The following is a 24,697-nucleotide window of genomic DNA, read 5'->3' as shown; positions in this document are numbered from 1 at the left end:
GTCATTCATAACATCATATTAATTATTAAGCGAAACGGGATTTTCTGCATTAGCTGCAATGAAATCCAAATATCGAGCCCGTTTAGTTGTAGACAAAGAGCTACGAGTAGCACTCTCCTCAATGACACCTAGATGTGATAAACTTTGTGCTAACAAACAAACACATCCATCGCATTAAAATTCATTTAATTTAAATATGAATATATTATATAGATACCTATATTATAATTAAACGTTGGTATTATTCTGTTCATTTTTTTTATTGATACATTTTTTACCATTTAAAAATGGCCCTGTATTGTTTATTTTTAAATAAAGGGTGGGGGAGGCGCCAAATTTTTTTTAAAGGGGGGCGTAGTAACATAAAGTTTGGAGAGCACTATTGTAAGTGATGGAGAGAAGCCCGTTTGCTTTTGACCTACTCATTTATTAAAATTTTAAAAATCAAGAAGTCAATTTTATCACTTGGTATTCAAAATATTTAAAAATGATGTAGCACAATCCCCAGTCTGTTACGCAACTATTTATAAATAAAGTGAATAATTTGTACTTAAATCCTAACCGACGAAACCGGTATTAATTTATATAATAATAAAACTTGGAAGAAGTAGGCACCAATCCTTATTTAAGAAATTATGTATTTAATTTAATATAATATCCACCTTATCTACCTACCTAAAACATATTATTTCGATATTTTTTACAACTTATAAAAAAGTGTCCCCTCCATACTTACTACCAGTTTTCCCCTACAATAATTTCATTCTAGTTGGGGAAAGTTTCCATTTGAATCCCTGTAGGTATATTATATTCGTCACTTGTGGAGGCGAGTAATGTTTTGAATGTGATTTTTCGAGAGCGTTTAGGTATGTACTGAAGACGTGTGCGATATAAGCGTTAATTCCGCGTCATTTACCTTGGTGGGGTGGACATTCCACGAGCGCCGACGGGCGTGAGGCTGGTGCGTCTGGTGGTGGGCTGCGCGATGGCTCAGGGGGGCGGGAGACGGCGTCAGGGTGGGCGTGGGCGGCGGCGACGGCGGTGGCCCGCCCGTATCGAAGACTCCGGCCACTAGCCTCAGGCGATTGCCGGGGCATATTCCCTGGAAACGAAACCGCCACAGTTAAATTTCTACTATTGTACGTTGGAAGATATAAATAATTCTTTCTTGGCACAGATAAATAAAAACAATATTATAGGCCATCCATGGACTGAAACTATATGCGGTTTAGAACCGTGTGCCATACTAAGCTTATCTTTTCTGTTCATGGAAATATATTTTCACAAACTATATTATAAGCATCTGATCGTATCCGTTTATACTATACACTTACAAATTTAGTGAAAATATATTTTCATGAACAAAAATCATAGTATGGCACACGGAGCTAAACCGCATACGGTTTCAGTCTATGGATGGCCTATTATTCTGTATGTATATAGTTCTGCAGGGCTATCCTTGTTTCCGTTATTTTTATTGCTCCAAAATAACACGGATATCACTCGGACCAATTCCATAAACAAGGCGGTTATCTACAATAATTGTTAACATACAGCACTGCGTCTTACTTGATTCCAAATGCATCCGAATAGAATCAAGTAAGACGTGTTAACTTTGCTATTCAACGTATTTATTTTGACAGCTCGCGGTTGACGCAGTCATGGGCGGCAGTGTTAATAAATATCACGCCCAACAGTAATTTCCCGGGATAATTAACTCCCTGAATATGAAATATATGTACCACTATTTTATTGATTTTGGAGTTAAGTGATACGTTAGAATAGCCCTGCTGGTATAAAATAGAGACGGTGTATTGACAGGATTTATGTATGTATTTGTATTCTTTGCTTGTGTGTGTGAACTTTTATCATAACACCCTAAGGGCTTGCGAAGACAGAGAGCGGTCGGAGTTCTGCGTTCAACCGACCGTTGACCGCTAACGTTCAGGGACAGCAGACAGGTGGCGGTCAACAATAAGCGTTCAATTTGTTTACAAACGTTGTACTGACACAAGCGCTGCATAATGCGAGACCGCTATATTCCGACTGCGAGTGGAAGTGAGAAAGCACTGCTGTTGCGTACTCACTCCCCCGTGTGGTTTCGCTCTATGTTGTGTGACTGCTCAAATTCCTATGACGGGACTTGAAGTTAATCCCTCCAAACCAAAACCCGCCACGCACCACACCCGGTCTTAATCGGGCGTATCACGTGACCCTACATTGGCGATGTGAAGCATCTAGTTAAGTTTTAGACCGGGAATGCCCTAGGAGGAGATACCCAGGACTAAGGTTGCTACGCTCAGAGTGAGCTCTGACTGAGTTTAAAGTTGCTTTCTAATGCAAAGTGCCGGGGAGAGAAGAGCACAGGGAAATTATCAAAATAAAAATGATTCTAGTGTATATAAAACAAAATAATGAAGCTAATCATACGGACAGCAAAAATTATGTGAAGAGATCTTCACGCCCGCAGTAAGACGCCGCAATTTTTTTAAATGCAAGATAATTGGCCTTAGTAGCAACCAAGTCGGACGGCCCGATGGGCCCAACAGCTGGTTGGACCGACCTGAGCATCTCCTCCCGTTCGGAGCACATTCTAAGACATTCCCAGAGGATGTGGTTGGCATCCTGAATCTCCCCTCCGCATGGACATGTCGGACGGCTTACAAGTCCAAGCTCAAAGAGCTTGCCAGCGAACCCACCGTGTCCAGTCACAAATTGACTGGTGTGATGGTCAGGAGTCAGATATTTGGTTATCTCCAATCGCCATTTAATATTTGGAAAAAACATATATGTGTGCCGGCCCTTGGTTGATTCATCCCACCGTCGCTGCCAGGTCTTCCACGCCGCGTCAAGCGTCATGAGACGTATTGTCCGCTTCAACGAGGTTACTTTTTCAGCAACAAGCCGAGGAGGCGGGGCTAAGTGAAAGTCACCAACAACGGCCTCCTCGCCTTTGAAGAGCATCGTTGACGCGCCGCTGACCTGTATGTGCAGATCTAGTGGGAGAATGCCGGCCAGGACCGGGAGCGCGGCCGTAGAAGTTGTTCGGTAGGCCTTGGTTATGGAAAGCAGCGCGCTGCGCTGTCCGCTGAAAAGAGTGCTTCTAAGTTTGACACTTTTCGGGATACGCAAGCACCACGCACTAGCAGCGTAGGCGGCAATCCCCATATAAATGGCGCCATAGGCAATCTTAAGCGCCCTTACTTTTAAGCCCCATCCATCACCAGCCATACGGCCCACCCTCTGGAAGGCCCTCCCAGCCTTATAGACTTGGGTAAAAGCATGGTGATGGAAATTTAACATAGTGTCCATTTGGACGCCCAGGTAGGTGACGATCTTTGACACTTTCACTCTCGTATCACCGAAGCGGACTGTGGGTGGCCGCTTACAGTTTAGTCGTCCCGGTCCTTTCAGGACAATGGCTTCTGTCTTGGAAGGTGCGAAAGATAGTCTGCTTACTTTACCCCACGCCTCAATTGACTTTAAGGCTTCGCCGACGGCACTCTCAATCTTCGCCCTGCTGTCGGCCTCCACCAACAGCAGCGCATCGTCAGCGTAGGCGATGACAGTGCAATCGGTTGGAAGCGGGATCCTAAGGAGATCGTCGAAGAGCACGTTCCAGAGGAGGGGCCCGAGGACAGAGCCCTGGGGGCAGCCCATGCTGGTGCGCCTCTCTATTGTGGTAGAACCAACACGAAACTCGATCGATCTATTCGTGAAATAACTCTGAATCGACGCGAACAAATTTCCTGGTAGTCTCTTGAGCCGAAGCTTTTGAAGTATAAGAGGCCAGGATGCACTATCAAACGCACCTGCAATGTCCAGGAAAACTCCTAGGACGTATTTACAGCGAGAATTTTCAGCGATGGCAATCACGTTTCTTATGGCGTCTGTCGTTGATTTGCCTCTTCTGAATCCAAATTGCTTTTCAGAAAGCGGCGCATGCTCTTCCAGGTGGGCTTCAATCCTGTAGCACAGAAGTTTCTCCAGCACCTTACCGAGAGCCGGCAAGAGTGTTAGAGGACGGTAGGCTTTGGGGCTTGACGGTTCTCGACCGCCGGCTTTGGGGATTACCTTCAGTAAGCCCCGCTTCCAGCAGTCGGGGAACGTGCCGCTCTTGATGCAGTCACTGAAAAGTTTGGTAATTTCTGGCGCGGCGATGGCCCATGTGCGTTTGACAAGTATATTGTCAATGCAATCCGGGCCTGGGGCCTTGCCAACAATCAACGTTCTAATGATGCGATTGATCTCCTGTTCAGAGGGCAACGATGAATGGTCCGTGTCGATAGGAAGAGAAGCCTCAAAGCGGACCATACTCATGGTGGCATCGTCCCTGGACTCGTCATCCAGGGGGATGAGTGCCTCGAGCAGGACCGCAGCCGTTTCAGACTCGGTACTGGTGTATCCGCCACCCGGTTTCTCGATACCGCACAAGAGGCTCGTCGGTCTGAGACCAAGCTTTAATGCACGGTATGGAGGACCCCAAGGGTCCGAACCCCCCTCGATGGTGACGAAGTTCCTCCAGTAGTCCTTCTTGGCTTGAGTAATTGCTTTCTTGTAGTCGTATCGGGCGGACTTAGCCATGGATGCAAGAAGATCAATAGAGGCAGGTGGTTGCTTGAGTCGGCGCGCACGTTGATGGACCTTGCGTGCTTTCCTGAAAAAGTCGCGCAGGTTCGAAACTTGCTGCGTCCACCACGGCGACTGGCTGGGTGGCTTGGGCTTGCAGCGTCCGAGTGAAGCTTCGGCTGCTCCGGTGATATCTGCAGTCAGTCGTGAAGCGGCCGAGTGCAGGTCCGGAAAACGGTATCTCGAAGTCCTATCAAGCTTTTTGGAGAGCGCCTTTTCAAACTTTTCCCAATTCCCGTCACGCGTTCTGAAACGCGTGGGCGGGGAAGGGGATACGTCAGAGACGCCATCGTGCGAGGAGTCAGCGGCCAGCTCAAAAGTGATCAACCGATGATCACTCATGGAGGCGCTCGCATGGACCCTCCAGCCCCTGATACGTCTCGCGACGGACTCAGTGGCAAGAGTGATGTCGATGTGAGTGCTTCCGGAGTTTGCATGCGACGTGAAAGTCGGCATGCTATTCGGATCGTTGAGGACGACCAGGTTGTGCTGGTGCACCAGCTCCTCGATGACGTCCGCGTCGCACAAGGGGAGATCCACGGGCGCCCAGAGGGGGGACTGCGAGTTGGCGTCCGCACAGATGATGACATCCCTGCCAGCAACTGCGCGGAGGATGCCGTCAAGCAGCGATACCACGTGTTCCTTTGTACTCTTAAAGCTGAAATAGGCGGAAATAACCACCACGCTGCCTCCTCCGGGTAAGCTGATGTCTGCACACGCGACCAGCTCAGTCGACAGATGCGAGAGCGACAGCACGCCAAGGCGAGGGTCAAGAGCGAATATACAGGCCTTTGGCTCTGTACAACTGGCGCTGACAACGAGGCCCGCGCACCTAAGTACCTTTTCAGCGAGCCTGGGGCCCTTTTCAGAACCCCAGTGGTACGGTTCCTGCACCAGCGCCAGCGACATGCCGGCGGCCTGCATAACCTCAATCAACTCCGCAGAGCCGGCGTCGCTCAAGTTCACGTTCAACTGGGCGAAGGTGATCATCGAGCGGCAGTGTAGTCCACCATAGCCCTTTCGCGCAACTCGGCGTGGAGTCTTGCAGGGCATTCGAGGCTATTGGTGGGATGGTCATGCGGCTGTTTGTGCTTGTAGCAGGCTACGCACTTGGGTGGGATCTCCTTGTGAGGGCAGTCGTGGCCGGAAGCAGTGCAGTGGCTGCATGTGGGAGTCTTTGAATTGCATCCCTTTGCCATATGGCCGTAAAGGTGGCACATGTTGCACTTCACTACCCCCACAAAGTCCTTCAATGGGAAGGATTCCCATCCCATATACAGCCTGTCCTCCACCAAAAGGGCAGACCAAATTGCACCAGGGACGAAAACCACGAAGTGACATCTGCCGGTCTTCGGGCCAGCTTTGTGGCTGAGTCGAATATCCCTGTACGCCGATTCCGGCAGACCAGTCTGCTCCTTGGTGGAGGTGTAGATGGCTTCCCGGAGCTGGGGTTCTGTAAGGGTTGAAGGGAGATTAAAAATAATAACCCGAGGCTGTTTTTTCCCGGCGAGCTCAGCTCTTAGGGCAGCCTCCGAGGTCTCCATGGCCTTAACGAGGGCCATGGCCTCGACTTCGGAGCGGGGGTGAACAATAATTCCTCCGTTTCTCACGTTTCGGATCCCTGTAATTTGGACCCCGATTGATCTGGGGTCAAATGCCTTCTTCAGGAGGTCCTTTGTGGCTTCCGATGTTTTTTCCCCAGAGCCGGTCGGGAAAAATAGGACGCCCGGTCTGGGGGCTAAAGGCAGGGACGGGAAATGGCTGTTGACGGTGGCCGGAGGTGGAGCGAGTATTGTGGAGGTTGCAGTGGGAGGGCGGCTTCTTCTGCCGAGGGCTGTGGCCCACGATGTGGGCGCTGGCATCGTTGCGGCGATGGTGGTGTGGAAGTTTGCCGATGCTGTCGGTTTTGGTGAATGAAGCGTCTTAAGGGTTTTGGTTTGCGTGTGCAGGTCTTTGATAGCCTTCTTTTGCATATTGAGGCCAATTGTCCTGTCCTTTAGTAGCCCCTCTAGGTGTTTAATATTGGCTTCTTGGGCAATGGTCTTTTTTTCTAGTTTTGCCATGGTCATGTTCTGCCTGCCTTGTGCTTCTGAGAGGCTCAATAGGGCGTTATTGATGCGTTCCTTGGCTCCTGCTTGCTTGCCGCGGAAGGCCGCAATTACTTCATTCATATAGGTGGACACGTCTTGATAGACGGATTCATATAAGTCCGTGTCGACGGCAGTGTATTCCCCAGTTTCCTCGTATTCGCTGCCGGAAGACGATGAAGAAACGTCGTTGTCAGCATGCCGAGGGGCTGGTTGGTGGTTCTTGGATTTTGGTTTTTTGGCTTCAGGTTCGGTGATAGTGTCCGGAGATGTGGCTTTTGATGATGATTTCTTCCCAGGTGACTTAGGCGAGCGCGTCTTGTTTTTTGACGATCGTATAGTCGTTAATGGGGCGTGGCCAGATGTGGATGCCGCAAGGGATGGTGAGTTGTGAGGATCAGGACCTTCCCGAGGAGGTGGAGTACGCTTCATGTTAGGCATTTGGGTTAGATAGCAGAATCAAAAGTAATTAGTAATAATTTATAAGTTGAGGGTCTTAATACACTAACATAATAATATTGTCTTTCGATCGAAGCACTGGTCGTCCCTGCATATAATATATAGCAGTTCCTACACTAAAACAATGTCAAAAATAGTTCCAGCAAAAACAATTTATCACGCAATAAATATTATATTATTACAATAATTAATTATTATTACAATACTATTATTAAATGAAGGAATGGAAATACTTATTTTAAAACACCAAATCTAACAACAACAACGCTAATTACATCTGTTTATAACTTGTAATGATAATTAAACTAATTAATTTAATGGTTATCAATTACACGGGAGCAATAAATTTATACAGAAATATGATTGTTCGCGAGTTCATTGCTGGTTGGCAAGGAAAAAGGCACATTTACCGGGAAAGTCCTAGGGGAAAACACACAAAAGTTTCACAAATCCTATTCCATGGGCAGGCAAAGGTATTAGGTAAAAAACGGGATCAAAAACTTGTGAATAGCAGGGTCAAAATTGAAAATAACGAAAGCGAAATGATAACGATGCAAAAACACGTCAGAACGGCTCAATATGCGTTGGACTATGACGGGACTGGACGGGAGGTACGGCGTTCTTTGTAATTCCGGGCATAGAACTCCAGAACTCTAGCGTTCCAATTGACCGGCGCGGTCTGACCGCCGGCTGTGTACCCATACAGTATGAAGTCCATACAGTACAAAGAACGCCGAACTCCGAACGCGGAACGCAGGCCGCCTGACCGCGCTCTGTCTGCGCAAGCCCTAATATTAGTTCAGTTGATAATCAGCAATTTATTTGACAGTAAGAAGGGGGGGGACGAATCTTGCGTTGAAAGGCGTTGAATGACTTGTTTTGTGCTCTCTTTTGGGCTCTCACCCGGGAGTTCCAGGATAGACCGGTGAGGTTACAATATATTAGTTTATGTGGTTTTCTTAAATCATGTGTTGTGTTTGTTTGATAATTTCGTTTCGACTGCCACAATGCTATTTAATTACACAACTGCCAGTGGGCCTCATTGAATGTTGTAGTCTTAAAAAGAATCTATATTATGTATATATATTACATAATCTTAATTAAAAAATAATCGGCCAGGCTTCCTATTGTTTGCAAATTTGTTCTGTGCTTTCAAGCGTATTCCACTTAAGAAAAGCGCTGTAATTGTTTCGTATTTTTTGCACAACCTATACCACGCAGGCAAATCGCCGCCATCTAGCCGGCGCATTAGTGTACTAGTAAGTTGGTATTAAATTCTAGATAATAGAAATCGGGCAGATATAATTAATATTATAACCAAACAAGTTTAACATGATAACATTGATAACATTGAGATATGTAGCTATTTTTATAGTTTACTGATATAACTGATTAAATAATTTTCAATTAAAGTTCCTAACAAATAAATCCGTCAGTTATCTTTGTACCTGTCTTCCTCGGAGCGAGCATAGCCACCAGCCTTCGCAGCCTGCCGTGTTCTGCTCCAGTACCGTCAAAAGGTCTCCTTTCCGGAAGGCCAGCTCGTCAGGCGCGTCCGCCATATTGTCGTACAAACCCATCGCTATGCATCTCTGCAACAAATAGAAAAACACATAATAAGTAAAGCCATTTAATCACCACAACAGTATGACTTAATCGACATCAGCTTGCATTCAACATATCCAAAAATCCAGTTTCTGCTTTTTTGTAGATTTTATTTTAACAGGATCAATAACAGAAGGTTAGAATAACATGGTGAGTATAGTAGGTATACTAGAAAATATTACCAGCTAGCAATGCCCAGTGACGTCCCTAGACAAAACGCCGCCCATGGGCAGCGCCAAAATGCCATCCCATTTTTATACAGTATTTTTTATCATCCGTGTCGATTATGTTCACAATGGACGTCGAAGGGCGACGGACGTGAACTAGACGTCGCGAACCCGACAAAAAATACAGTCTTGTTAAACCTTTTATGTTAATTAATACGTCATTTTGTTTCCAACTAGTGAGTTGAATTTTTTTATGGAAAGATATTTTCGTAATTACTAAGTTTAGGTAGCTATTTCTCTATGTACCAAATGATTCTTCTCGATTTGCCGCCCCCAAGCGACGCTCAATCTGCCTACCCCCACGGGACGTCACTGGCAATGCGAACGCTGTCAACATTCTTGCCGATGCGCTTAATAATAGATACTATGTATTTGTATACCATAAGCAAAGCAACAAGTAAAGGTATTCATAGCTAAAGAATGCGTAGATTTTAATGCCAATATATTGGTACCTATGTATCTATTTCGATAAAGCCGGTGTATTCAACGTGACTATCATTGGTAGTGTATATGTTACGCCGAATGTGCGAAATTGAATATTACATGAAATGGGCAAAATTTTGCCTAAATCATGAAAAATGCAAGCCCGTTGCCTTATTCATGAATTAGACAAAATATCTGGAGAGTGCGTGAAATCGGCAGTAATTTTTCTGCCTACTTCATGTCTAGGACAAATTAGATAGTAGCGCTACGGTGGTATTTTTTGCAACTAAACTAAATGTATCAAATGCTCATGGATTGGTCAAAATGTACATTTATATTATCTATGGTCAAAATAGATGATCGCGCTCCGTGGTGTTTTTTGCAACTAAACAAATGTGTCAAATGTCATTGATTTGAATGACGTTCATATCCATTTACTATGCGCAAAAAAATCTAGAACTATAATATGATAACGGAAGAATTTTATTGAAAAGTATTTTCGCGATTTGATTTGTGCTTGGGTATCAATTGTGCAATGGTCGATAGAATGTTTGTGATAGTTTGTTGACACTTTTTCTTCTGTCATGTTGACAGTTCAAGAATTCCATACCGTGGTGAATTCATGTACTCAGCAGAAAAATTACCTAATTCATGAATAAGGCAACAGGCTTGACTATTACATGAATTAGCCAAAATTTTGCCCATTTCATGTAATAGTCAATTTCGCACATTCGGTGTAACATATATAAACATATATTTTTAATATAATTATAAAGTAACGAAACTTTAATACGGTGAATAAGTTAAGAAGCGTGTGAGCGAAATGCATATAGGTATACGTGACTAAGCGATTAAGTAATGATTATACGATCGCGCAACAAAGATGCAAGCTCTTTCGTATGGGGTCTAGGACGATTTGGCACCGGACAACTGGATGCCACGGAATTCGAAAATAAATAGACGTTAGGTACTTATAGGTACTTTTTAAAAATATATTCAATATTATTATTTATATTTCAATGATTATATTATGATTTAATATTCGGTGAGAATGTAAATATGCAGACGTAAACAATGATTTAATCGTGAATATGTTTAAGTTCCAACGAAAAAAGAGTTTTTTATTTTATATAAAGCCTTAGGCATGGTAATTCTCAATCCGCGATAAAAAAAATACATTATGTTAAGAGTAAAATTAATTCAAACTACTAAGTAGTAGATAGAAACTGATTAAAATACCTCGTCTACACGTGTCTACGATAGTGCGGCGTCCAATTGTCCGGAGGCCAGTCGTCCCATTCCCTTCGTATGCAAATTTACTGATAGAATTTGAAAGTTCTTTAAGCTCAGTCAGAGCTCACTTAGAGCGCAGCAACCTTCGTCTTGGGTATCTGCTCCCAGAACATTCCCATTCATATATTAAATAATGTTTCACAGCGCCACTGTCGGGTCCCGTGATATGCTCGATTAATACCGAGTGTGGTGCGGGGCGGTTTAGTATGGAGGGATTAACTTCAATGATAGAATTTGAAGTATGTACCTCAGGTTAAGCGTATATACAATATATTAAGAAATAATTCGCAGGCATACGGCGGATCGATAGCTTAGAGGCGAAAGCACTCACCCGGAAAGTGAAAGACGTGAGTTCTAGTCCCACTCGGTCCAACTTTTTTATAGATTTTTTTCTAATACATATAGATATATCTATGTTTCTGAGGTTTATCCAGATTGTTTTTTTAATTGTGTCTAATAAAGAATCTAAAAATCGTAAACCTTTCATTATATATTCAGTATTGAATATAAAATAATAAAGGTATGCAAGTACGTAAGTATGTATTCCTAGTCCGTGTTTTTATTATTATTATTCTTGTTTTTTTGCATTTCCCTCACACTTTAATTCAATTGCCAAAGCGAAGATTGCCGAGCATAACCGATGGCTAATGACTTTTTTTATGTATTATATTATTTTAATGCATACAATACTTATCGGTAGAATACACAGTGTATCTTATTAATTAGGTGTTGGTTACAGTTAAGCTTATACTTCAGCTGAGGCATGGTCAAAAAGATCGTGACTAGGCGATGCGCGGATTGTGCAAATGACGCGAGCTGAACGAAATATAATTTGACATAAAAATTCAACATGCGTCCTTTTAATGTTATGTTTATTATTATATTTGTAAATGGCCGTGCGGCTTACGCGTTGGACTATCACGCCGTGGGTCTCAGGTTCGAATCCTCGGTCTGGCAAGTACACATATTGTTTTTCAATTTGTGTGTGAGTCAGGTTATGGACCTAATAGGTTGAACAAGTGGCTGACATCCATTTCTCGTAAAAAACAAGATCTGTTAATACAAACCTCTACTCTGTGGAGGCCCATATGATCCTATTAGGATCGAACATGGTCGGAAAAATAATAATAGTATATTCATTGACATGTTTTCTTTTTCAAGTACATGCGGAACGTTTTTTAGTCATCTTTACACAATTTAATAATATATTCCTCCGACGCCATCATAAAACAAATTGACGTGCTCACACCTCGACTATCAGTCTCCGATTGGCGACGACTGCGAAATTTCGTTCCACCTACTGTTGAAAATTATTTGCCGTTTCACGTATGTATGGTCTTAATCATAATTCACAGATTGAAATTCCTGCACGCAACAAACTCACGACCTTCAGGTGATGAATAGTAATTGGCCTACAATCCCGTGATAGGTACGTGTACCCTCCGCAAAGGTTGCGCGCTTCAAATCACCGGAGAATCCCGCTAATTTGCGGTCACAGGTGATTCGCCCGATCGACCGTGAATATTTTTGGTGATTCATGTTTTTATGTGTTTAAAATACCGCAAAGCCTCATAGCGCGAAGGGTCGGTCAGCCAATGGGTGCCTACTAGAAAAATAATGGATACAGCAATGCTCGCACCGCTGAATCATGTTGCTTATTTTCGAGTACTATATTATATTCATAGAGGTAGATAAAATGGATAGGTAGGTATATTTTATGTTACATATTATATGGTGCATATTAAATTCGAATAGCAGTTTTAACAGAATTATTTTAGAGGACTGTCCTTTATCTCATATCCGGAAATTTGTACGTAAACAGTTCACCACAGGACACTATTATTCGTGCGCCGCACTAAGTGAAACATGAGTTCGTGTAACATTTAATCAAATGATGAGTTCTTCGTTGAACATTTCACCGTGGAGTATATTTGTACGTATGCTACAACATGTGGAGATGTCTTTACTAGGTTAGGTTAGGGTTAATCTAATTGGAACAGTACTATTTGCAAACTATCGCCGCATTTTATAAGATACGTACAAATGTATTCCACGGTGAAATGTTCAACGAAGAACTCATCATTTGATAAAATGTTATACGAACTCATGTTTCATGTACTGCGGCGCACGAATAAGTGTCCCACGATGAACTGCATACGTAAAACTTACATGTAACCCCTTTATCTTGGGGTTGTTGTTTGGAATTATTTTTCTTCAGTCAATGCTTGCACCGCTGAATCATGTTGCTTATTTTCGAGTAAGTACCTACATATAGGTATTAAATATATATTTTTTACGTTACATATTATATTGTATGCTGGGAGAGCAGTTTTAGTACAATCCTTTATTTTAGAGGACTGTCCTTTTTATTGGTGTTGTTATTTGGAATTATTTTTCTTTTTGAAAACTGAAAAACAGAAAAGTGATCATCATCGGGAAAACGACAACCCAGGATGTACCCTGGCTACCCTTACTACAACCTTCTACACCTGCCCCTACCCATAGTGGTTGCTTTCATGTTCGGGAAAACTGGAAAAGTACCTAATAGATTTTAAATAAAATGCAAATATAAGTGGTACCTATAAATTCTTTTTAACTTTTCCAACAGACCATGACGTCCAATGGCAGTAGTATAGTGAAACAATGATCAATAATGAAACACCCAAGTTTTGATAAAATCGCAAAGTAATAATATAATATATTGTGACCTTACCGGAATCGAACTCGGAGCCCCCGGATGAAAAGACGGTGCCATACGCACAAGGAAGAATACTGCGCATAAAACCCCTTACGCAATGTCGACTGTTCTCCAGCAACCAGGGTTCCAGAAACCACGAGGCAGATGAATCGAAATCAGTTTTCATCCACGTGGTTTTTTTTTTTTATAGAATTATTAATAACCATGTCCTTGCTTTTTCGTACAAGGTGGTTGTTAGTAATTTTGAACAATCACAAACACCCAGGCTTTGAGAAAAACACATAAATGTTTTTGTCATGACCGGGAATCGAACCCAGGAACTCTCGGGTGGAAGGCGAGCGCCTTACCCACTGCACCACGAGAGCCGCCCATCCACGTGGTTACAGCAACTAGCCACACTTTCTGGTTGCCGGAGACCAGTCGACAGTGCGTGAAAGGCCTAATTAGCCTTTAAGTATTTTAGTCAAACAAAAAAAAAAAGTTGGAAAACTACTGGCTCAACCTATCTCAGCCGAGCTATCGACCCACATACACATTGACAAGCAACATGTTATTTTGCCAGATGCAAGATTCAAATCAAATGACCCACGGCTTCTTACGGACTTCTTCGGACTTGCTTTTATTATCTATAATTCTGCTTACATTAATGCGAACTATCAGTCTAAAAAATATTCTATAAGTTTGGCTCCCCGCAAAAATAAATCAATAAATAAATCATATTATATGGCAGATATTGTATTCCAATTTAATGGCAACATAAAACTAAAATTCAAATTGTCCTTGTAATGGCAATACTGGCATGTTATATTGTCATTCATCATAACAATCATGCATGATGCATGATACATGATTGTCAAATATTTATCCTTGTTGTAGCAGCATGCCATGTTTGAAAAATATATGATGATATTTAAAATTTACCAATACTTACGTATGACTTATTTCTTTATTGAATCTCAGTGGCGGGTGGTAAACAAATTTTCCTTGGAACCACTGTCGTATAAGCTAGAATGGACTACTTACTTATCCTACAATGGCCTAGCCCCTACAATATAGGTAAATGTATTAGGTATATCTGAGTTAGGTGACGCTACATTTCAAACTCAGCCATGTCCATAATGGATGAAAAGGAGAAAAACAGCTTTTTTGTTTCTTCGTGTACACGGTCATGAAGGTGAAAGTTTATATTATTGTGATTATAGAATGTTTTAAATTAATAAGATCCACATTATAAGTTTTCATGTAATTTTCATAGATTCTTCAAAAAATGGATTTTTTATATGGACATGGCTTATTTTGATATTTCCGTGGCAGCCATTTTACTAGCTATGATTGTGTCATTCTTCTGGGCTGGACTTAGGAAATGAAAAAGGGCAAAATTATAAATAAATGTTGATAATAACATAAATTTATTATTAGAAATTTTCTCAATATAATATTATTAACTTAATCCTTAGACTGCTACGCAACGATATATCGTTGTTTTTGATATTGGCCACAACGATCATCGTTTTGCATTTGATGCCTGAAATGTTAAGTTAATTTTGGAACATACTACTGCTTCAGCGGTATGAAACATTTTTCATATATTATTTAGTTTTATTGTTGTGTAATATAACTTGATTTATATATGTTTTGTGACTGGGTAGGGTTAGAACTTATAACTATTGTATTTTTTTTCATCGCATCAGCATTTTTATAATAAAAGCATTAATTTCAAATACAAATTTCAGTTTACAATATAAACAAATTTCGTTTTTTATTTGTTTACAGTCAAATTCTGGGTGGAATGACAATTTTTTATTTAATATTATACATTTGAAACAGTGGGAAAAGTATTTTAGAACAGTGTTTCCCTAAAAATACTAACGATTATACTAACTTACTTATTTCTAATTTACTAAAGTAAAATACACGGATCGTGACTCCCTGAAGGGACCGTAGATTTTCTATTAAATTAAAGTGGATTTATACTATATAAAAACAATTTCATTTATTAAAAAAATAATGAAATAAAAATCATTTGCAATATTTTAAATGTTCCGATAAGCAAACACCATGAAGACCTTTTTCACAACTCAAGCATATTGTACGCGATCTTTTAACGGAGCCACCATTTTTCCTACTGCAAACAATGCAAACTTTTTCTTTTCGGCCGGGTAATTGCCATTATTTCGCTATCACTTTCGCTGTCCGTAATCATTTTGCAGGAATTCAAATTATAATCCAAATGAGGAATTATTTTCTCAATAAGATGTTATGGGGAGTACGTGTCGTTAGCTAACGCAATCGAATGGAATTAAAGTATTATTTTGAAGTAACCAACTGTTTTCAATAGCTGTTAAAAATAAAAACTCGATAGTTCGTTTCGCTCGCACACGTGGTCGTCAGTATGATAGAGCGAGAAAGAGAATTTTAAATAATTTTAAAGGCAGACGAAGCGGGGAAAATCTAATAGCCTCATTATCTATTCAAAACGATAAACTAATTACAAAACGTGTTTTCATAATATTCCGATTTCGCAGAATCAATTATAGTGGTAAGGTGTATAAAAATAATACAATACTTTAATTTATTGGTAGCAATCTTCGACCGGATTTTGCACAACATCGTAGCAGCCAAAGGGTTAAGAGGCGTATGCATAGAACAGCAAACTATATTTAAGGGTATACTTCAGTTGAGGCATGGTCTAAAAAATCATGGCTAGGCGATGCGCGGATTGTGTAAATGACGCGCGCCGAACGAAATATAATTTGTTGTAAAAATCCAACATGCGTCCATTTAATGTTATGTTTATTGTTATATTACTAATAATAATAGTATATTCACTGACATGTTTTCTTTTTTAAGTACACACGTAAAGTTTTTTAGTCATCTTTACACGATTTAAGAATATTTTCATCCGACGCCATGACAAAACAAATCGAGGTGCGGACACCTCAACTGTCCGTCTGCGATTGGCGACTAGTGAGAAATTTCGTCGCACCTACTGTTGAAAATTATTTGCCGTTTCACTGAGTACGCTCTTAAATAAACATGCACGAATAATTATTATTAAAATCTTTAAATTAATTAAGGAGTAGGTTCGATATATGTGTTTTCTCATAAATTAGAATTGTATAAAACCAAATTTATATTCTCAGTACTAAAAATGTCAAATGCGACCCTGCTTGACACCGGACGCTTTTTAGGATGCAGGTTAGACAGAATAAAACTTACCGATTATCCCTATCTTTGGCGCGTTTTGTCGATTCTGCCTTAATTATTCGTTTTCTCGCGTTAGCGGGGGTCACTTCTGATATTTGAAACATTATTTTTATTAATTATTTCTATTAAAAAATGTCGAAAAATACACTATTGACACTCACTCACTCAACGGTTCGTAAACAACTGACGGCCATGTTGTTGTAATCGCCTTCACTGATTGGCCTGAATGGACATGGTTGAGTGTGATAAAATGACTTCAGTGGATATGTGTGAGTTTGAAAAAACTGTTCATCTTTAGCTTCCATTTATTTATTATACAGACGGATTTGGATGGTTTTGATAATGCAGAAATGTTAGAAGGCATTAGTTCTTCCGCAAATCACAAAAAAGTCAAAAATACCTAAAGGTGGACTTGGCTGGTTTTGAAATGTAGCGACACAGATTGATTTAAAAATAAACTCATATATTATTATATCATATTGTTTGACATAACAATGACTGTCCAGTAAAAAATATGATGTAAGAATAATATTGATATCATGTTGAAAAAAATCTTCAACTGTATTTTCGAAAGTCGGCTCGTGTCATTGTCATTCTCAATCTTAATGGTAAGTTTTTTTCTAAATATTAATACCTAACTAGGTACCTACCAAACTGTCCAAATATTCAATTAAATATTATTTAACGTCATAAATATTAAAGTATAATAAAGGTGTCCCACGGATGGAACAATAATATAATAGGTATATAACATTTCAAAATCACCAAGGACACATAGATAGATATCGTGTTTATTAGACCGATTAAAAGCTTAAAAATATGTAGTAAGTATCCCGCAAGCGCAGTAATTTCAAATGTACACAATAATTACCGAAATAAATTGCGCTGCAGGCGACTTTTTTTACTGTCAACGGAAAAAATTTATAAGAAAACAGTGCCTATCAGAAGTTACAAGATTTAAAAGAACTTTAGCATTCTCCATGTCAAATAACGTCTTAAGTGTGTAGCATGATAGGTATCATTTATATTTCGTACCCTAACCCAAACTAATGAATTTAAAACGGTTGTTTCATGAGATGCTACATCAAAATAAAACGAAGCGACAATGACATTGAGCTACTGTACAAGCTGTTTGTTGGCGAATTTAAAAGCGGGCGATTCAGCTACTGCGATTGTGATGATGACACACAAAACTTTCCATTCGCCGAGAAGCCACAAGCCAGCGACTATTTTGACAGATCGTAGTTGCAGATCATAGACAATAGATAATATACGTAAAAAAGCATAGATCATATACACAAGCTAGCGAGTTGAAATCATAATAATATTATGTTGTTGTTTACTTTTATCGGGCTCTAGCGCTATAAAGTGGAACGTAAAATGCTTGCCGAATGATGTTTCCATTTTAAAACGTCAAAACAGTAAATGTCAAAATGAGTAGTTCGTTTTTTTACCGGGAGGTCGCTACCATCGCTCTACTGGCCCACACGCCAGCGTGCAAGCGCGTAAAGTTGACCGGCTTTCAACTTTTCTCGGTAGATGATTGTTTATAATCTGCTTGTTAGCTTGTTCGATGATGACACTCGGCGAGCTTACAAGCAGATTGTAAATTCGCCAGCAAGCAGCTCGTAAAGTAGCTCAATGTCATTGACGCTTAAGCTAATTGCTTTAATTAGGTATGACAGTTATAGGTAGTACCTAGTACCTATCAAAATAATTTTATTAAATCTAACGTTGTACCTACCTACTAAAAGAATATTCATGAATGTTGAATAGGCAGTTGGACGTTGAAATAACTAGAACGAAACCATGTTTAGTTATGCTGGATAAGTAATAAAATAAATGTCGTGTCATTAGTAAAGGGCATCTGATTTGGAGCACAAACGATTAGAAAGACCATATTTTTTGGAAAGGGCATAAACTTTCGTAATGGCGCGAGAAATTTCTCAACGTGGCTTGAAAAATATGTTACATAGAATAGATTCGTGGAATACCGTTGTGAATAATAAAAAAAATATCTCTTTTCTCTATTTATGTAATCTATAACTAATAAGACAGATATAAAACATTTGTCGTTTCTTTTTTACATAAATGGGACGCATTGAATTTTGACTTAATCACTCACAAAAATAATTAATAATCGATGATCGTTAAAAAAACCTCCACGTTCGAATAATAGATAGGTAGAATGTGTTAGTGTTTTCGATATTGTAATAAATTATATGGAGCGGTTTAATAAAAAAAAGTGCAATGGACAAATCTTGAACCTGGACCGGTCGGCCTCGGAAGGTCGCGAGGCGAGACGGTGGCGGTACATCCCTCTCCCTTCCCTCACTGTGAACAGCGAGAGCCCCCTCCGGCCTGTTGTCAAGTGGTTGGACTACCAGCAGATAATCGCCCACGCATATTTGAGATAACAACATAATCTCTACGTGTTTATAAAAAGATATCTATTTAATTTTACTATAAAGAAGGGATTTTTTATATTTGAAAATAGACTAATACTCGTATTATGCCAACGATAAAAATAATATAAAATTCAGACATTGAACAAAACATCCTGGACTATTAACCTTATTAGCCTAAAAACCTATTATGACGAAAGAAAAAAGGACTCATGTTTTACCTATTGTTTAATTAAATTAGTAGTAATTTATTTGCATTTCGGATACATTTTGTAGCCAGTTTATGAAATACCCGAATCCTTGTAACTAGGTTTAACTTTGAACGGCATGGCGACGATGAGTGAAAATGCGAAAAAGACTACCCTGAAATGATTGGATAAGATATGAATTGTGAAATAGAATCTCTATATGGAATTAAATCATAATTATACAGGCATTATTTATTTTTATTTATTAAATAAAAACATTGTGGACATAACAAATCACAATTCAGGATGTTCACAACATGAGATTTAAATTGAAAAAAAAACTGGTTCTTAGATACTTATCGAATATAGTAAATTTTACTCTCACCAGAAAGAAGAAAAATAAATAAAAACGTAAACAATGTGATACAACAAAATTTTATAAACAAAACACAGCACATCACTGAAAATGTATATGTGTTTTGGGAGCGCATTGACTGGTTTTGCACCCCTCGCTAATGGTGCCTGATAAGCTTGATATGAGGAAACGGTTCTGAGTGTTCTGACCAGAAGAGGTCATGGGTGCGAACATTATACTTAGGTAATTGACGAGTGCATATAAATTTTAATTCTTTGAGACATCAGGATTGAAAACCATCACCTGCAGAAGTGACCTACGAGATGAGAGTAAAAAACGAACATGCCTTGCTAAATATAATCGTTGGACGAATTAACGAAGGGAAAATAGTTATATAATGTCATAAAATATACGCATCGAAGCAATCTCTTCTTTACGAGCTCTGAAAATTTAATAACAGAAAATTAATTTATAAATATTTAAAGAGTATTCACAACAGAAATATGTCAAACGCGAATATCATTATTATGGAAAGACCAAAACAAATAGCGTGGTTATAAATAAACTTATACGTTCCAATTACAATCTGACAACTAACAAAATATATACCTAATTTGCCCTGGCTAACAATTTTGTCACACTAAAAACGATCCAGAATTGCCATCATTTGTTTGAATAATATCAGGCTCCCTTCGTTCATTCTGTCAGTATCGTATCTACATGTAAATTGTAGAATCTACAATGTAAGTAGATTAATATGTAAGATTAAAATACAATGATAACTTTGTTTGCACAACCTGTTTTTGTTAATGAAAATCGACATTAATATTACAAGCGCCTCAATTACCTACATATTACATGATCAATAACATGTTTTGAGATAACATTATGTAGGTCATTTATCTAATATTACAACTTGATATTTTTTGACTGACCAAAATGGAAAATTTGATACTTTTTTTTAACAAAACGAAACGGATATTGATTACAGAAATGGAAACATTTCAACTGCATAATTTGTGTGCTGAAATATCGAATATCGACACAATTAAATGTATTTCATATGATGTATTATTATTACAATCATTTGCTATTATAATTATGTGGGGTTAAATTGCTTAAAATTCCTAAAAGAACTGTCATCAAAAATTTTGTCCCATGACAATTTATTGACGAAATCCTATTTTTTTGGTAGGGTATTCGTTAAAAGTACATGAGCGAAACCGTTAAATTATTATGTCATTTTTATCTCCTCGAAACGGGTCAAATGGTTCCGGACACCCTTTTGACATAACAACCTTAATATCGTAACAACTTTTTAAATGTATTAAGACATACGTGTGTACGTCATCCTTCTTGGTTATTATACCTACTACTAAATATGGACACCGTTATACATGTTCTTTTTTTAAAACATCAAAAATACGAATTGATTAAGAATTTATAATTTTAAAGTTTAACCTTAACAATAACGATACGTAACTTAATTATTGCATACATAAATGGTACTGTATATAAATGTTGCAAAACACCTTTTTCTGTGAATACGGATCCTAAATATAATAATTGAACATTTAAAAAGGGTTACAAATGATAAAGCTGCGCTGTGCTCTTGTAAAATGACAAAAATCTCTTGTCAAAATGACTGAAATTAAATTAAATCAATTATTTTTTCTGCAGTTATTAATTAATGAATTATACAATAACTTGTGCGCATCGAAAGGATTAAATTAGTTGCATTGAAAGATGTTGACGAAAACCTTCCTCTACATAGACAAAGCATATATTCACATTAAAATAATATTATTATTATAAAAGTAAAGTAAAAAATCACATCAGTTGGTCTATTCTATACACAAGGCGGCTATCGGCGGGTATCGATAGTAGTTTATCATATTTATGTATTGAGCCGGTTAATTGTTACAATAAGTTAACCGTCTAAACTGTTTGAAAGTGGCTGTGTTCACTTTTAGAGCTAGATGGATAGTTTTGACAGTTTAGTTAGACGGCTAACTTAACTGTACTTATTGTAACAATTATAATACCTCACATACATATGATAAATTACCGTTGATAACCGTCTTGTGTATAGAATAGACCCACTGCTACTGATTAGTGATAAGACTGATAAGTGACTTCGCGCTGTAGGTTCATTTGAAGAAAACAGTTCTAATATGACATTTATTTGCCATTTTGCAGGGCGTATGAAAAGACAATGCGTAACAACGAATAGATAAGCAGCCAACAATACAACACTTCGATATTATTATTTATTATAGTTGAAAAATTCTGTAGAATCGTATTTCGCTGAAAAGTATAAAAACCATAGACTAATATACTATAATATACTAATAAAAACAATGAATATCAAGCAGCCATTGCTTTAACTGTGTAGTTTACCAACATAACCATGCTTGATTCGTTCGGCAATAATTAATGTCATAATATAAATAATAGTATAAAAGACTTTTACATTTAGAAATATTTTTTTTGTACTTACGTCATTTTACTTTGCAATATATATTTGCAGCATTAAAAAAACGTAATTATAATATTAATAATATAGGTAATATACTCACCCACAATATGGTAACTATGTAGATACTAATTATAAAAGTGAAGAATTTAGATGACAGGGGGATATGAGAAAGTAGTCTGAGTCAGTCATATAATGTTTTTGACATAATAGATAATGCCTACACCAAATAATTCATTTAGCCCGAGGGGCGAAATTAATAAAAAAAAACTTTATTAACCCTTCCGTTTTAATGTAAGTTAATGGCATCTAGGGTCAATACCCACTATGAGTAGATGCCGGACATTGTATAATTATCATTGGCGTGCTTGTTAATGCTAGTGAAAACATTTTAAAACCATAAGTATGTTATTAATAAATATTTTTCATTATACATTGTTATTAAATACCTAATAGTAAATAGTATTTCCAGTACGAAATCCATATTTTAATTAAGATAGCCGTTACGAATTGCCATGTCCGGGACTTATTTGGGAAAGTAACGGCTGAAGATATAAATTTCAGGTCTATATTATATGGTTATATATAGATACTCCGTATACATATTGAATGAAATTGTAGTCATATCATTTCTTTAAATATTCTCTCTCTGTATACCTACCTATGGAGTAATCAAATTGCTAATTAAACAATTATCAGGTAGTGAATAACTGATTTCTTTTACTGTATTAACTAAACTTAAAAGTGGAATAAGTAAAAAAAAAATGCGTTTTATTAAATTAAATTAATAATAGTGAAAAGCTGGATGGCCGAAACTGAAATAACTGGACTGCGTCACGAGAAATTTAAGAATGTTAAGTCAGAGGAGTCCAAGACCCACGAAGGGTTGTAGTGCCATATGCGATGATGGTTATTGTTTGTATGTTTCTTTTTTATCACATTTTGTAATAATATGTTTCTTCATTTGTATGTTTTTTTTTATTTTGTGTATAATAATATAATGTGTAGAAACTATATTTTTTTTGTATTTTACACTGTTAAAAAACCATAAATTACAGAAAAAATAAAAACAACGATTGAAAAGAATAGTTAGGTACACCAATGGATCTTTGAAATTCGGATGAAGTTATTCATTGAATGCATTCTAACGTGAATCATAATTCCACGGAAGGTATGTGACCATGCTGATTCATATTAATGTCAATCATAAAGTTGAAAGTTAGTAGGTAAGCAAATATTTAATTCAGCTTCTGTTAACAATATTATTATTTATTATTATTTGCATAATGATTTTCTTCCGAATGCCAATGGCGAATGATTAACATTAAAATTACTAATGAAATTGTGAACAAGTCAATATAAACTAGTTATTAATGGATTATTTGACTTCTATATAATAAAAGTAATATTGTGTCTGTAATAATAATAATAATAAACCAAGTGAAATTAATCAGCACATAGAATAGATACACACCAGCTACCAATATGAAATTGATTTTTTTAAAACTTTCTTTTTTCCGAATTATAATTTTGCAATGACCGTTAAAATATTATTATGAATACTCGCATATCTCTCTGAGCCTTGTGCAAATTTTTTTTAGCAAATATTTTGTATGTCATTTATTATTTAATTTACTTTCATCAATGATTTTTTTGTCGTTTTCGTTCATGTCTGTTTCGTGGAAGCTAGCAGCAAAAAATAATTAAAATAGCCGATATACTGGATTATTTCTTGGGTTAGGTTAGGTTAGGTTAGGTTAGGTTAGGTTATCATTCTTCAGTTCATGAATTTAGTAGGTATCTACCGTTGTTTTAAATAAACTGTCTCAAATTGCGTGGGATGGGTAAGATGGGATTCCTTTTACTGCTTTATAGGATTGAATTTAAAAAATGATTTTTTTAAATCATTTTTTGATCATCTGAAATGTAAATTATCAGAAAAATGTATTAAATTGTATGCTTCTGTTGCTAAAATCCGCTAACGTAATTAGCGTAACATCGCTTATGTTTTTTTTTACATACGAATATTTCTCTTGATAAAGCACTGATAATAAATGTAATTTTATTATTATGCACCTACACATCCATTTGATTTTTCAAATTAGATTTTTTTTCAATTTTGAATTTGGAATTTGATTTTTGAAATTTGAATTTGGAAATTAGTATTTACGTGGGATATGTAAATATTTTTAATCACTAGAATGATATAAACAAAACTCGTGGACTATATAGGAACCAGAATTAAACATGTCAAACATCAAGCCAACATTTTCAGCGCTGACAGATTACAAGCTGTCAGTCAGTCACGTTCGCTGGGGAGATATTACATTTGAAATGTTTCCAAACACCCCACACCAAACTTTAACAGTACATACTATAACACTTTCAATTTATCGAGCATAGAGGTGGAATTAAATTTCCTGTGCCCCAAATAGATTTTATTTTAGAGTATTTCAGGCATCCCCCTTTTAGGGGTTCGTTTTTGTGAAATATTTTACGCTGTAGAAAACTAGAGATTGATTTCGCAGAAGAGAATAATTTAGCAAACATTTAAAGCTGATGTTAATTAATTGAATGTGAATCAATAACTCCGGTATTTTTGTGAGGAATAAATTGGTTTCCAATCTGAAAACTTCCTGACAAAA

At 38.0% G+C, this 24,697-nt stretch overlaps 1 protein-coding gene across 2 annotated transcripts in view; it reads right to left on the bottom strand.

The window, feature by feature from the left end:
- The window catches only part of p130CAS (Serine_rich_CAS and FAT-like_CAS_C domain-containing protein p130CAS), a 229,150-nt gene that overhangs the window by 23,417 nt on the left and 181,036 nt on the right, over positions 1 to 24,697 (bottom strand). For both annotated transcript variants that reach the window (XM_085959378.1, XM_085959377.1), the window contains exons 2-3: positions 8,624 to 8,767; positions 917 to 1,102 (exon numbers count right to left, since the gene is read on the bottom strand). In XM_085959378.1, coding sequence (XP_085815504.1) covers positions 917 to 1,102; positions 8,624 to 8,767 — 330 coding nt within the window. The remainder of the gene's footprint in view (positions 1 to 916; positions 1,103 to 8,623; positions 8,768 to 24,697) is intronic.

Source organism: Rhyacophila brunnea, unplaced genomic scaffold, assembly GCF_057557595.1.
Source record: "Rhyacophila brunnea isolate RB1 unplaced genomic scaffold, BYU_Rbru_1.0 scaffold_9, whole genome shotgun sequence".
Classification (NCBI taxonomy): domain Eukaryota; kingdom Metazoa; phylum Arthropoda; class Insecta; order Trichoptera; family Rhyacophilidae; genus Rhyacophila; species Rhyacophila brunnea.
This window is presented reverse-complemented; position numbering and strand designations above follow the sequence as displayed.